The sequence below is a fragment of the Diachasma alloeum genome, unplaced genomic scaffold, assembly GCF_001412515.2.
Source record: "Diachasma alloeum isolate Michigan unplaced genomic scaffold, Dall2.0 Dall_scaffold_00181, whole genome shotgun sequence".
Classification (NCBI taxonomy): domain Eukaryota; kingdom Metazoa; phylum Arthropoda; class Insecta; order Hymenoptera; family Braconidae; genus Diachasma; species Diachasma alloeum.
In genome coordinates this window covers 1093381-1107750 of record NW_021680347.1, presented here as the reverse complement: position 1 = coordinate 1107750, position 14370 = coordinate 1093381, and the positions used below count along the sequence as shown (strand labels likewise).

Below are 14370 nucleotides of genomic sequence, written 5' to 3'. Positions count from 1 at the left end.
ATATATATATATATATGACGTGAAAAAAAAATTTACCACTGAAAAATTTGAAATTATGTCACTGATTAGCGGTCAGGCAGTTTCGAGATATTTCGATATAAAACAACTTCACGTTTCTTTCATCTTTAGTAAAGAGGATGTGGCGCTGGCGTCCAAGCCGAAGGCGAGGACTGGCCCTGAAATATACTATTATCGCCTGATGACATCATATACTATTGTGTTACCAGTCCATAAAGGTTCACTTTTTCCCACGTACGGGTAACACATCCTATTTTTTATGATATTTGCCGAGTTCACTGTTCGAAACGGTCGTGGGAGTAAAGTGGTCGTTTTCCCAGGAGTGGCGTGCCCTATTTTTCATCACAATGTGTAAAATTTTACTTTACGCACAAGTGATGAAATCGTATATTACGGTACTAGTGCGTAAAGTTCCACTTTTTCATACGCACGTGTAACACATCCTATTTTTCATGATACCTGCCGAAATCACAGTTCGGGGCGGTAGTGGGGATGATGTAGTTGATTTTCTGCACGAGTGCGTAAAGTGAATTTCGAGTGTGTAAAGCAAACCTTTTTCAAATTTTTCAATTTGATGAACGAAATAAAATATTACTCTTAGATTTCTTGAATGAGAAGGTTTATTGATATTGTCGATTGTTGGGTAATTACCTCGAACTTACTTCGAAGTTTTCTACAGTTTCTCAACGAGAAAATTGTAGAAAACCTGTCGGTAGCTAAGGAAATTTTCAACAATGTCACTTGACATTGAATCATGAAATAACGCACTTGAATTCCTTAATTCTTATTGTTGTCAATTATTTTTTCCAGTGTTACTGCCACTTTGGCAAGCATTGGAGCAGCAAGTATCCCAAGTGCAGCATTAGTGACGATGCTGTTAGTATTAACTGCCCTTGGTCTTCCCACGAATGATATTTCATTACTGTTCGCTGTTGATTGGTTATTGTAAGGAATTTTATTTGAGAGAAAAAAAAAACAAGTTGTACAATATTTCATACAGTTGTACTATTGTTTTAGGGATCGTTTAAGGACGTCTATCAATGTCCTTGGAGATGGATTCGGAGCAGGTATAGTCTACCACCTCAGTAAACACGAGCTCGAAAAAATGGACGAAGATCGAAAATTAGAATGCCTAGAATCTGTCATCTACGTCGAAGATAATTTACCGCAGAGTAATAATGAGAATGAAGATACGTGTGATGTTAAAACGTCGGAGAGCAGCGTTTAACTACCCTAGAGTACTTCTTCCTCACGTTTCATTATATATTTTTCATGCATTTCAAGAATAAATGTCAGAAACTGCCAGACGATAATACTATCAGTAAAAGTAGAGGATTTTTTTCGGCACCGACCCTTAGATATGTTCGAAATAATTTTTTTTTAATTTCGCGAAAACTCAGCTCTCTGACTCAATTCTACAGCCCCCCCCCCTCCGAGTCTTCTTTTTTCCAAATTAAATAATACCTATTTATGCTAAAATTATGATTCTATTTTTTTTCTCTCACTAATATATCTTTGAAAATTATGTAAAAACGAAAAAGTCTTGTGGCAATACGGTACTGTTTCGGACTTTTTTTTTCCTTTATCAGTGTAGTAATTGTTATATGGACATTGATGTTTCTATTATTCACTGCACTAAGATACCGGATATACGTGAATAAAAAAAGTTCGCAATAAAAAAAAATATTACATTTCCTTGAGATATTTCATTTTTATTAAATTTTTCGAAATATGTCAGTAAGAAAAAAAATACAATGCTTCCATTCGGAAGCAATTATCATTTCAGGAAAAACCTGTGTTATTCACATGGGAAAAATGAAAACTCTTGGGGGCGCTTTTTTGGCTTTTTCTAGATTTTTTTCTACAGTTTAATCTTCTCTCTAATCTCGGAAAATTTATTTTCTCATAAGACTGTTATTTTGTTACTTCTAAATTAGTTATCATCAATAATACTAGACTGCCAATTGAATGCGAACTCAACCAGAATGTTTTTATTCATATCAACTTCCGTTTAGAATTTCTTTCAGATATTCATCTTCAAAATTTTAGTTGTGTTTACACTGACATGAACAAAGGTTTTTGAGAATTACGTCTTTACTTATATCAAGAAACTTCTGACTTGAAAATTTTCAAGAATAAAATATCTCGCACTGAGAAAATAAGAACTTTCGTCATTTAATTTTGTACTTGTCCTAAAGAAGAGGGCAATTTCTTCATGACAAGAATGCGATTCCTCAAACCAAGCAAAATTGAATTAATTCATTTAATAGTTTTTTGGCCTCAATTCTAAAATACTTTAATGCAAAAACCACTTTAATTGATTTGAGAATTCGTTTTCTTGCTATGAAGAAATTGCCCTCATCTTTCGGACAAGTATAAAATTTCTTGGCGTAAGATGTTTTTTTCTTTATGTGAGATATGGTGCGCTTGGTAATTTTCAAGCCACGAATTTCTTGATACAAGTAAAGAAGTACTTCTTAAAAAACTCTTGTTTTCTCAGCGTATAGTACTTTAAAATCAAGTTACAGCGTTGGGTCTGCGCGGATTTTTGTTATACACGTCGAACATATCCAAGGGGCAGCGATTAACAAAAAAATCCCTAACTGGCACCCTAATTAGTAAATATACCTAAAAGGATTGATTAACAGGAGCATTTCGAGTACAAACCAGTAAAATAAAAATGTACAGTTTCATTGAATCAATATACTCAACTTAATTATTTGACGAATTATAAATAGATTTGATTTATTGAATCTTCATTCACACTTAATTGAATATCAATTATTGGAACTAAGAATGTGAAGAGAATAATAAAGATGACTCACAAGTGATAGTGATTGGTGGAAAATAAACGATTGGGTATCAACAAGTATGAATCGTTTTGATTCTTCAAAATGCACTTTGGAATTGCCATTGATAATTCTCCCTATGATGCTGGATGCTTAATAGACGTGTACCATTCCATATAAAAATGTCCAGAAGAGTACGTATGTCTATGAGACAAAAATAATAACATTACATTAAGGAAAATACCATGACAAAGATTGATTATTGACCGATATTTTTTTCTGGAAATTAGATAATATTCATGAAGTGACAAAGTAAGTTTGAGAGAAGGGAAAGATGTTATTGCTTTCCTTCCAACTCATTGCGATTGAGAGGAAGTGACGGTTATATTTTGGAAATATCTGAAGGTTCTCCCCTGCATAAAATGTGTATTCATTCAACATGAAAGTCTCTCATCCATGATTCACTGAATCGAGGCTTTTAGTATTTTTAGTAATTTTCTCATACTTTGACACGAAATAAACGATTTCTTGAGGCCAGAAATTGTCACTTTATCATCCCCAAGTGTTCGTGTTCAAGTCATGAACATTTCACGGGATTCTTACACGGTCTAACTCATTATGCGGAATTGTTATCCCAAGAATTTTATCCTTAAGAGATGAGACATTTGACGCAAGAAATTAGTTTTGTGATATTATGTCGATATTTGTCTCAGATGGTGCCATTTCGTCAGCAATAATTAACGATTCAGGAAAGTTCATATACCCCAAACCTCCCCTGTAGATTAATATTAATTCTTAAAAGGATACGAAAAGGCCTCCAAAAAATCCATTCGTCAACAGGCTGTGTCTACTAATGAAATATTTCTTCCACTGTCCTCCAGCTTTGAACAATAATAAAGCCTGTAAAAAAAGTCAAGATAGAATTAAAAATGAATGACAGAATCAGCGATCCCACGGATTCACCCGATGTTCTCCATATTTACCCATAAACCAAAGACCGCAAAAATGTAGAAACCGAATCCATAGAGTCCCGTGAGCCCCAGTAATCCAGCAGTTCCCCCTGACATCGCAGCCATGGATATCCTGCAGTACTCGACAACAGCTGCGTTGTTCCTCACAGCCCCCTCGCTGTACGCAATTATTTCTGACCCAAAAACATGATAAATACATAATTAATTACCTGCACCATAACCTGCATTCATCCACGACTCAATGCACTCCAAAACAGAACTGAATTGAGAACAGAAATCTCTCAAAACGTACCACCACTCTTGTCCTGCTTCGTTCGTGTTTTCGTGGACATTTTATTTCACTTATTCTCGTTTATCGTAATTCAATATAAAAACTATTGCACTTGGAACAACAAACAGCCCTGCACAGACCTTTAAATGACTAGACTGCGCCGTGCGCCGTCCCACCTTTGCGACAGCTGATCTGAGTGGGAATTACGTAGAGTGGAGGTGGTGGGGGTACCCTCGGAACGAACAAACTTCTAAATACTTGGATAGCCTATAGTAATATGGGGAGGGCAACTAACGCTTCGTTTTCATCGCAGAATCATAAACCCGCGGTATCGTTTCCATCGAGCAAGTCAAACTAGTCTTGACTCACTGTCAGTTCGACTCAAATCCCGGCGTAAATAGGGACCAATGTAATTAACCTGTGACGTGTTTACGTTCTACAAGTGATCAGGAACAGAAGGTCAAGGACTTGGGAATATCAAGGTTGATTAATTCCGTCAATTAGTAAACACAATGGGGAATGTCTTGGAAGCGTGCACGTCATGCTGTAAGGATCAGTCGACTTACGAGGACCTCACACCTGATCCGGTAAGAACTAATAATTCATTTATTCTTCTGCGTAATATACGTGTTTGCATTGAATTTTCATTGTGTATCGATGATAAGAGCTCTATTCGGATCCACTTTCAACGATGGAGAATAAAGTTTGATGCTTTGTTTTTGCTGGAAATGCAATTATCGATTTTTGTTTAATCAATATTTCAGTTTGACAGGTAAATTACTCCAGGTTTTTTTAAACCTTTTAAGGCCCGGTCGTACTATCTTTCGAATGTTATCTGGATTTTTTTTATCTTTCGTAATCCAAAATTGTCAATTGAGTGGTACATCATGTAGAAATTCCCAAAAATTATGATAGAATGGTAAAAAGAAATATAAAAATTCTGAACTTCTTCAAAGAGCGTTTTTAATTGAGATTCAGAATGAGTTGAAAAAAGTGGAAATTACAAATATCTGATTCGCTGTGGAAAATTATTATCTATTAGCTGTCATTTTCCATGGTGGAGAACAAAACACTAACTTCTTCGTGGGAAGTGACAGCTAGGTATCTCAATTTTCAAAACAGTGATATGTAGTCATCTGCCATTTTTATGTGATAAAAGTGTGATTAAAAAATTCCCCAAAATATTGACAAGATTTACGACATCAATCTTCCCCCTGCATGATATTGGGTGACAGGCCGCCATTTGTCACCGTAAATCAGATACTTTTTTCAGTTTCTTGTTATTCGACTTATTCTGAATATAAATTAAAAATTCTCTTTGAAAAAATTAAGAATTTTTTCTACTGTTTTTTGATTATTCATTCATAATTTATCAAAACTTCAGCGTGATACAGAACTTAATTGACAATTTCAGATGACGAAAGATGAAAAAAAACATCGAGATAACGTTCGAAAGATAGTACACCCGGGCCTTAATTTGAAAGATTAATCATTTTTGGGGGATACGCACTTCACTGGGGAAAATCGATAAGAAAAATATAACGTTAGGAGAATAAATCACTGAGGAATGTTCAATGTTATTTTTAGGAAACAAGGAGACAGCAACAAGTTGCAGCCGCTGAGAAACGAGCTCAGGAGCAGGAAAGACGGGGAATTGGTGATATACATGCTGTCAAGCGTCAGCAACATCAAACTGAAAAACGAGAGAAACTCGAAACCGAGATATCGAATGTGGATACAGAAACTGGATTGAAGGTACGTTGACTATTCCATGAGCATGGAACCAGCACGTGAAATATCCTAAACACGAAATGTTCATTTCTGGTCGTGTTTGGATGATTTTTAATCATTTACGAGTATTTATAAATTTTTGGCAGTTGGGGCAAAATGGAAACCTTTCACTTCTTTTTTCAATGTTTATAAGTCAGAGACAAATTTGTCAATTGAGCTCAGGATAAGCTCAGCACAAAGAGGAACATTCGTACTTTCCCTGGGGGAAAAATAATCTGATTTCGTTAAGGTAATTCCTCAGTCGAGGAATCATTTCGAGAAATATCTCCTAATCTAAGGGAGATAACAAAATTTTCGTAATTACCTTGTTTGGTGAATGACTAGATTTAGGGTGGATAGGGGATGAAAATGTGGAGGGAGATGTTGGGAAAATTATTGATGAGCCGGATTTAAAAAATCATACTTTATTTTGTGGGATCGAACCACTTTGTCAAAACTATTTACACCCCTTGGTAATTTAATTGTTGAATGTCTAATTATACTGATAATTGTCTTTCACTGTTAATTCCTTGAGTCACTGAATTTAGACTGAATTTAATCAACAGAGGTGATGTACTGAACAAAACTGTGATCTTACAAAGACCGGTGATGTACTTGCTTACTAGTGAGCTAGGTGAGGTTCAAAGAGCTACTGTACTCGGTGAGGTGCGATATAAAACTTGTACAGGTGATTTGCCCGAGATAGACTTGTACGGTGAGAGGCTAAGCCTAAACTGATTCGCGCGTGTTTCGGTGACTTATGACTGATGACCCGAAGGGTCCCGGAGATTTTCGAAGTAGGCCGATGGTCGACCAGAATGTTCTGGAATTTTAGTTGCGTTTCAAACATGCCTTTTTTGTAGCCCTCAATTCGCTCTAAAAAATTCGTCGTGACAAACATTTTGCTGTTTCCCTTAGATTTTGAGATATTCATTGAAAACTGGCCAATAGTAAAAATCGATTTAAACCGTTTTGTCACTTCACTGCTGATTTCACAGAAAAAATAAATACAATTCGGTCTTTCCTTACGACTGGTGTTTTTTATTATATTTTTCCGCTTCTATTTTTTTCAACCTCCCATTAAAAAAATCTAACAAAAAAAACTTGTGAAATTCCTGCCAACTTCTATAGGAAATTCCTCAATAGGATGCGTTATATAGAAGAACAAATTCAAAACTGCGGGAATTTTGCAATGGAGTCGACGAAAAGTTGGTACATTCTCTAGCGAACGCACTATATTTGCCCATGAAATTTTTTCACACGCAATGAAAAGGCTATTTTAGTTTTTTCGTAATGAATTCTAAATATTTTAAAAGTAAAAACTGTTCATGCTACCCCACAATCATGACCTGCCTTATCCCATAAATGATCTTTACAAACATCACCTGTTATTTGTTTCCAGTGGCAAGTGAATTGAAATATCATCATCAACCTCAAGTACATCGCTGCACGCAATGTGAAACTGGATAGGTAATGGTGTATGTATTGTGAGTACATGAGAATTCAAAAAAATAATTCAAAGTTATATGCGATGAGTCAAAACCATCAGAATTGTAGTTGCTATAAAATACTCCAGCGACGTGTGAAATTGAGGATACGTAAATGTTTCATCAGCAAACTGTTGATTCTGCTAATTCTATAAACCATTTTGTTAATCTGCATATTCTATCCGATATTGTTAAATGGACTAATTGCTGTGAGGAGTTGTGATTGAACAGAGTATCTTGAATAAGTTTATTCCTATTTACTTTTAAGAATTACTCACGATTTACTGATCATTGTGTAGCGTTTTTATAAGATAATTTACGAAGGTTCTTACACGGAGAAAAAATTTCAGGAAAAATTATGTGACAAAACGTAGAAGTGACGGGAAATGCGCTTGCGGGAATTTTTGCATAAACCACGGCGAAAAATACGAAAAGAAAACGCAATTTTTCCTCTAAATTGTGAATATTTTATGTGTTAAAAGGTAATTTTTATGTGATTTCCATACTATTTATTTCTCAACTTTTTTCTCCGTGCAAGTAATCCTTCAATATCACATTATTATCATCGAAATACGAGAATACTTACGAAATGTTTAGCAAGACATTTTTACCACCATAAAAATAATGGAGGATTAAATTATGAATTGTATTGTGCCTACATCACTTGTTTTATTATACAGATTGCACCCCAAATATTTGTATTGGTTAGAGTCAGACATCAACGCCGTCGTTGTATTCAATTTAATCTAATTCAAGTGTTATTTTAGTTATTTTTTGCTTAAAAAGAGTGGGTAAATAATACGTCAAATTAATATATTGTTTAATGCATTTTAATTATTTATTGAATGGTTGTAATGCAGACAGTACGAGCCTTTCAGGCGCATATAAATCTATCGATGATAATTACGAAATATTAATATATTCCAATCGTAATTTGTAATTTTTATTTGATACTGTTAAGGCAGTAGATCAAATACACCTTACACGAATGATAAAAGGAAATATATACAATTAATGACAAATAGTTGATGATTCGTGTATGAACGAATATTTAATCGTCTCTTCCTAGTTCATAATTTAAAGTCAATCATCGCATAGCGATAATAGGAATGAACACAACTACCGGAATTAATGAAACAACTCCCCACAACCAAACTAATATCCCGAATGTCTCGTATGATTTTTTTTCCCGAAAAATAAAACTCGAGTGAATTAAAGACTCGAGTAAAATCGTACGGAGATTCAAATTACCAACCTAAACTGATGCAGACAATAAAAATAAACGACATGCTGGTTGTATAGTGTCTCATTAAATCTTGAGACTCCTCGCTGATAAGTTGAATTCCTCAATTGGCAAATTCGACCTGCTTTCCCAGGCATGTCGTCTCTCGTTATTTTCGTCCTCAACTTGAGAACACATTGGTAGTCGGCTTGCCCGCTCACATCGTCTGGATACTGACCAGTAGACAAAGTCTTTTGGACATTTGTATAGGTATCCCTCGAGAGAATTCCTGGAATTTCTCTTACACTTGTAGAATGCATTGCTACAGCCCTCCCGGTATGGATAATGGCCTTCGTCGGGACAGAGGGTACTTCTCGTTACTCGTATCTAAAAACGCGAATAAAGATGTGTTTGTAAACAACACGTGGAATTGAAATAAAATATCGACTTTGCTTTACTTTTATTAAAACATTGAATAATTTATCAATTTTTGGGAATCGAAATTTTTCATGTTCTACCAAAATTCTGTCACTTTTTTGACGAATGTGAAAATATATGAAACTCACATTTCTGATAATTAAGAAAAATAAGTTGCAAGAGCTTTGACAAAATGAAACAAAATGAGACAAAATTGACAATTCTACAATTAATTTTCAACCGTACTGAAATCTTCTTTCTCCTTAACTCCTCCCAGCCAAAAACATTTTATGAACGTTTAGAAATTTTTATTCTGTTAATTTTTTTATTTCCCATTTATTTATTTATTTATACGAAAGATGTCGAAACGCTCCAAAGAAAAACGTGGAGAAATGTCGTAACTCCATACGAAATGTTTCTATACATGTGGCAGTGGGTCGTATAGGATCAAACCTATAGAAATCGTATGGAAATAATTCGTATAAAAAAAATCCGTATAGAAATATCCGAATATCATATACGAAAATCCTATAGAATTTCTATAGGCAATCCGTGTAGAAAATTTCTATACGATTTTTTCATACGTGACGCGGTAAAAAAGGTCTAAAACCCTCTTAGTAAATTGTTTTTTTTCATGTAGAAAACTTGGTAAATTACCGGTGGTATACTTGCCCAACCCTGATTTCAACATAAAAAAATTGGACCGCCGCAAGGCGGGCCATCAAACGCGCTAGTAATTCAAAGTTCACCGACGCCGGTGGCCGAGTGGGCTAGACGCAACTCTAGTGTGCGAAAGGTTGTGAGTTCGATTCCCCGTGAAACCGAATTTTTCAACAGAAGGTTCCGGTGAGCGGGAGGTTGCTAATAGAGTAACCGCCTGTACCGGCATGGATTTCTTGTGGTTTCCCATGCTACTCCTATGTTCTATACGAGTGCGAATGCGGTACAGTGTAGAATCCACAGCCGCATACACAGGGTTGGATAGAATGCCGAAATGAGACTCGAAAAGAGGAGTCAAAAGGCAGTAAAAAAAAATTAAATCAAATAAAATAGTTCATGTGACGTTTTGAGTTAGATCACCCAGGATTAATGCGGTGGGTGATCTAACATGTGACTAGTCCCTGGGACTAGTCACAAATAGAAATAAGCTTTCCTTTCCTAGGGCCGTCGTACCCTATGTTGACCGGCTAACTGTCGCGTGGGATTCACTCAAGTTGGGAATGATAAGGGAATTGGAAGGTATTGTACCGAAGATAAATACACGATTAACTGGTAAAAGTATGGTACATTTAACTCAACTACTAACTACGATACACGAGAGTGTTATTGATGGGTTCGGTAAACGCGTTTTTAATATTTGAAGGAGCTGGGATGACCGTCCAGCTTCACTCCTGATCGTACTCTGCCCTTGCAGAGTCTTTGTAAAATGCTCAAGACCTAAAATTGCAGAGCAAGCAGTCTCACGGTCCCGAAAGACTAAGACAATTAAGTGTCATCATTAACACACAACTAGAACAGTCAGATAGTTTCGTTACCGAGAAAGAAATCATATTTCTTTTCTCATCGTCCCACATTATAAATTTAATGTAACGTATTATTCAGAATACGTCACATTGTATCCAACAAATAACCGACGTATTAATGACAATACGTCACATTCAAAATTTAAAAACTCACAGGTGAGATGGGCGTATCCTCCAATTGTCTATAAAATCTAGAAGAAGTTGTAGGGCTCATACACTGCTGATCGGTCTCTCCTTCAGCAAGACATTGCACCTTCTTATCATCAAAGATGGTGCCCTCCGGGCACACCATCACCAATATCTTGATTTCCATATTCCCCTGACTCGTACACTGATAGAACATATTACAAAACTTGGGATGTCTCCTGAACCCAGTAGGACAGACTAGAACAATCTGCTCGTCGGTTAAATTACCAACGGCACATGGTGCGGCCATTGCCCCCGGTGGGACAGCTGGAGTGCTGTCAGTGGTCTCCGGCCCCTCGGTTCCTCCCGTTTCCTCAGTGCCACCCGTCCCCTCAGTAGTTGGCGTCTCGTCAGTGCCTGTCGTCGTTTCTTCACCTCCCGGGGGGGTCGTCTCACCCTCTCCACCTGCAGTCGTCGATTCAGCCCCTGTCGACCCCTCAGTAGTGCCTTCAGTACCTTCAGGGCTAGTTGATTGATCTCCAGAAGTCGTTGATGATTCTGTGGAAGCACCAGGTTCAGTTGTTTCTGAACTCTCAGTTGACGAAGAACTTGACTCTGTACTCGATGATTCCGTCGTGGGGCTGCCACCAGCTTCACATGACTCCACTTGTGCCTCATAGTTGCAAGTCTGGAGGTTCTGATCCCAAGCGGTACCTGGACCGCAATCGAATTCGTATTTTATGAATCCATTATTCACTTTTACACATCGAATGAACTTGTGGCAGTCTGAGGGGTTGGGGAAGAATCCCTCGTCCGTGCATTTGAATTTACTTGAAGAAGGCTGAGAGCTTGATGTTGCTCCGCCAGGAGAGGATGAAGAAGGTTCGGATCCAGGTGTCGTCGAGGGGACTGATGTTGTGGTGCTGGTATCTTCAGGCTCCTCCGTTGACGAGTCCGTTGATCCTGGCGGAGTCGTTGCTTCAGAACTTATATCTGGGGTGCTCTGTGTCATGTCCAGTGGTGTAGACCCTTCAGTTTCTGTGGAGGGCTGAGTCGTGGCCTCTGAAGATTCTGTGATTGCTGCCGGCGTCGAAGTCTCTTCAGTCTCGGAAGACGAGGAGGTTGTAGCTTCTGAAGACTCAGTGGTCGCTGCCGACGTAGGAGTTTCCTCTGTTTCTGAAGATGAGGGGGTCGTGCCTTCTGAAGAATCAGTAGTTGCTGCCGGAGTAGAGGACTCTTCAGTTCCAGCAGAAGAGGGGGTTGTGCCTTCTGACGATCCTGACGGTTTCGCGGACGATTCAATCTCGTTCATCGACTCATCGGGGCCCTCACTACTCGGTTTACTTCCACCTGACCCCTCGCAGCTCTCGACTTGGTCTTCATAATTACACGTTTGGAGATTCTGGTCCCAAGCGGTACCAGGACCGCAGTTGAACTTGAATTTAGTGAATGATTTGGAAGAATGGTCGAAGGAAACGCATCGGTAAAACTTGTGGCAATCATTGGGGTCAGCGAAGAATCCTTCAGCCCCGCAGGATCCTGAAGGTTTCGAAGGGGTAGAGCCCCCAGATCCTTCATCTGGTTTCGAAGTCGTAGATGAGCCGTCCGGAGATGATGCAGTCGTCGGCGAAGACGAGGTACCTGAGGAGGGGACAGTACTCGCGGAAGAAGTACCTTCCGATGGGCTTTCCGAAGCCGTCGAACTCTCCGAAGACGTCGAACTTCCCGAAGATGTAGATCCCTCAGAAGTTGTATCCGGCTCTCTCGCTCCCTCAGTCGTACCCTCCCCAGATGTTTCTGTGCTAGGATTTGAACTTGACTGACTACTAACAGTCGTACCACTTGACTCTGCTGTCGTACCCCCCGACGAAGTCCCGTCAACCGGCGCGGAGGTGGGCTGCTGATTACCATCAGGTTCAGAAGTCACCTCGTTCGATGAACTCGACGGTGTGCCCTCGGTCTCAGTGCCACCCGGTCTCTCACTTCCGGCACTCGAGCCGCATCCAGGCACTGCGTAGTCGTGATTGCAGGTCAAGAGGGCTTGATCCCAAGCTGTGCCCTCGCCGCAAGTGAATTCGTACTTCTGGTATGAACCCTCGCCCTCCACGCACCTGTAGAACTTTTTGCAGTCGCTGGGATCGGGGAAGAATCCCTCCTCCGTGCAAGACCCCGAGGCATCTGGTTTCGGTCTCCCCAGGCCCGACGCGCCAGTCGCTTCTCCAGGGTTTTGAGGGGGCGGAGGGTAGAGTCCACCAGGAGGTCTTGAGGAGCCCTCTTCAGGGGATTCTGTGGTGCCGGGTAATTCGGAAGATTCGGAAGTGGAAGGCTTGTCAGGTTGAGTGGGAGGAACTCCTGGGTACGGAGGGGGGTAGAATGATCCGGGAGAGCTGTCTCCTTGCTGACTGGGTCTCTCGTCCGGCCGCGACGATGGATAGCCTGTCGAAGGAGGAGGAGGAGGATAGAGTGCACTGGGTCCCTGGGGCCTTTGCGGTCCAAAGTCGGACGGACGAGGAGAACTCGCCGTCTCCGGTGGATTTTGCGGATACCCCGAAGGAGGAGGAGGATGGGGTGCACTAGGTCCCTGGGGTCTCTGCGGTCCCGAGTCGGACGGATAAGGAGAACCCGCCGTCTCAGATGGATTTTGTGGATACCCCTGATTAGGATACTGCGGATATCCCGAAAGCGGTCCTCCAGGCGCAGTCGAGACCTCAGTCCCCTGTGGATAGCCCCCCGGTGGACGCGGCACCTCATTAGACTCTGACTCCTCCGTATATCCAGGCTCACCCGACGACCCAGGATAGCCACTCTGCTCATTAGAGCCCTCATTGCCACCTCCCACGTTAGAACCTCCGTTAGACATTTCACCGCAATTACTTTTCGACACCGCCCACGCGTGATTACACGCCTCTATCGACGGATCCCACACCGTACCTTCGCCACAAGTAAATTCATACCTCTGATAACCACCAGCCCCATTACTAACACATCTAATGAATTTACGACAATCTCTTTCATCTGGTTTAAAACCCTCCTGTTGACACTGGCTTCCCCCATTATCCTGACCATGGACACTTCCTGGATAATTATTGGACGTTGGCCGTGGATTCATTGTTGATTCAAACGCTCCGCTTGTCGTCGACGACAATTCACTTGATGGAGTGCCGGGTAATGGTGATCCATAGCTCGGATAATCTGGATACGCCGCAGGTGGCCCTGTTTGCTCATTCGACGAGGGTTTGTGGCTCACAGAGTCGAGATCGTTCGCCGATTCGCTGCACTCACTTCTCTCACTCTCGCGCGGATGAACACATATGTCGCCCTTGGCGTGGGAGAAGACAGTGCCAGGGCCACACTCGAATTTAAATTTAGTGAGGGGAGTTCCGTTTCCCCAATTGACACATCTGTAGTAAATACTGCAGCTCCTTGGGTCCTGTTGGTAGCCCTCCTCGTTACACTCAAACCCATTCTGTTGATTTTGCTGGGCTGATGCTGTATTACCTGAGAAAAACATGATAATTTGTCTCTTTTTTATGGCTTGATAATCGATTTCATGCTGTATTAAAAGGGGGCATTAAATCCTGATTAATGGAGCGATTTCCTTCCAAGACGTCATTAAGACATGAATTTAATTGGAGGGGAAACAAGTTATCTACAATCTAATTCCACCGTGATAGAATATCGTAAACAAATGTATACCAGAAATAAACCGTGGCAGATAAGAAATTACAAGAAATTATGATACCAAGAGGCGTTATACGGAGTGCAAGTCTTTGGGG

At 40.0% G+C, this 14370-nt stretch overlaps 4 protein-coding genes across 4 annotated transcripts in view; 2 read left to right on the top strand and 2 right to left on the bottom strand.

Moving 5' to 3' along the window:
- LOC107046066 (excitatory amino acid transporter) overlaps positions 1-2888 on the top strand; it is a 14325-nt gene extending 11437 nt beyond the window's left edge. The window contains exons 7-8 of the mRNA XM_015268557.1: positions 829-963; positions 1036-2888. Of these exons, the coding sequence (XP_015124043.1) occupies positions 829-963; positions 1036-1246 (346 nt within the window). The 3' untranslated portion in view covers positions 1247-2888. The remainder of the gene's footprint in view (positions 1-828; positions 964-1035) is intronic.
- Positions 2735-4264, bottom strand: LOC107046072 (ER membrane protein complex subunit 6). Its single transcript, XM_015268570.2, has 4 exons — positions 4071-4264; positions 3791-3951; positions 3615-3707; positions 2735-3011 (listed from the first exon to the last, which is right to left on the bottom strand). The coding sequence occupies exons 1-4, from the start codon at positions 4108-4110 to the stop codon at positions 2961-2963; spliced, it is 345 nt and encodes a 114-aa protein (XP_015124056.1). The 5' UTR covers positions 4111-4264; the 3' UTR covers positions 2735-2960.
- Positions 4265-4329: 65 nt separating this feature from the next.
- On the top strand, positions 4330-8603 carry LOC107046078. Its single transcript, XM_015268579.2, has 3 exons — positions 4330-4636; positions 5637-5804; positions 7222-8603. Exons 1-3 carry the CDS (start codon positions 4562-4564, stop codon positions 7234-7236), a joined length of 258 nt encoding a protein of 85 aa, XP_015124065.1. The 5' UTR covers positions 4330-4561; the 3' UTR covers positions 7237-8603.
- Positions 8121-14370, bottom strand: part of LOC107046061 (flocculation protein FLO11) — an 18163-nt gene continuing 11913 nt past the window's right edge. Inside the window, exons 4-5 of the mRNA XM_015268543.2 lie at positions 10623-14092; positions 8121-8915 (exon numbers count right to left, since the gene is read on the bottom strand). Coding sequence (XP_015124029.1) covers positions 8616-8915; positions 10623-14092 — 3770 coding nt within the window. The 3' untranslated portion in view covers positions 8121-8615. The remainder of the gene's footprint in view (positions 8916-10622; positions 14093-14370) is intronic.

Excerpts from the sequence above, each read along its gene's own strand:
- LOC107046072 (XM_015268570.2), bottom strand. The coding sequence starts at position 4,110 with ATGTCCACGAAAACACGAACGAAGCAGGACAAGAGTGGTG. Across the intron at positions 3,952-4,070 it reads GAAGCAGGACAAGAGTGGTG|AAATAATTGCGTACAGCGAG; the intron begins GTACGTTTTGAG and ends TTTTTGGGTCAG. Across the intron at positions 3,012-3,614 it reads GATTTTTTGGAGGCCTTTTC|ACATACGTACTCTTCTGGAC; the intron begins GTATCCTTTTAA and ends TTTGTCTCATAG.
- LOC107046078 (XM_015268579.2), top strand. The coding sequence starts at position 4,562 with ATGGGGAATGTCTTGGAAGCGTGCACGTCATGCTGTAAGGATCAGTCG. Across the intron at positions 4,637-5,636 it reads AGGACCTCACACCTGATCCG|GAAACAAGGAGACAGCAACA; the intron begins GTAAGAACTAAT and ends TGTTATTTTTAG.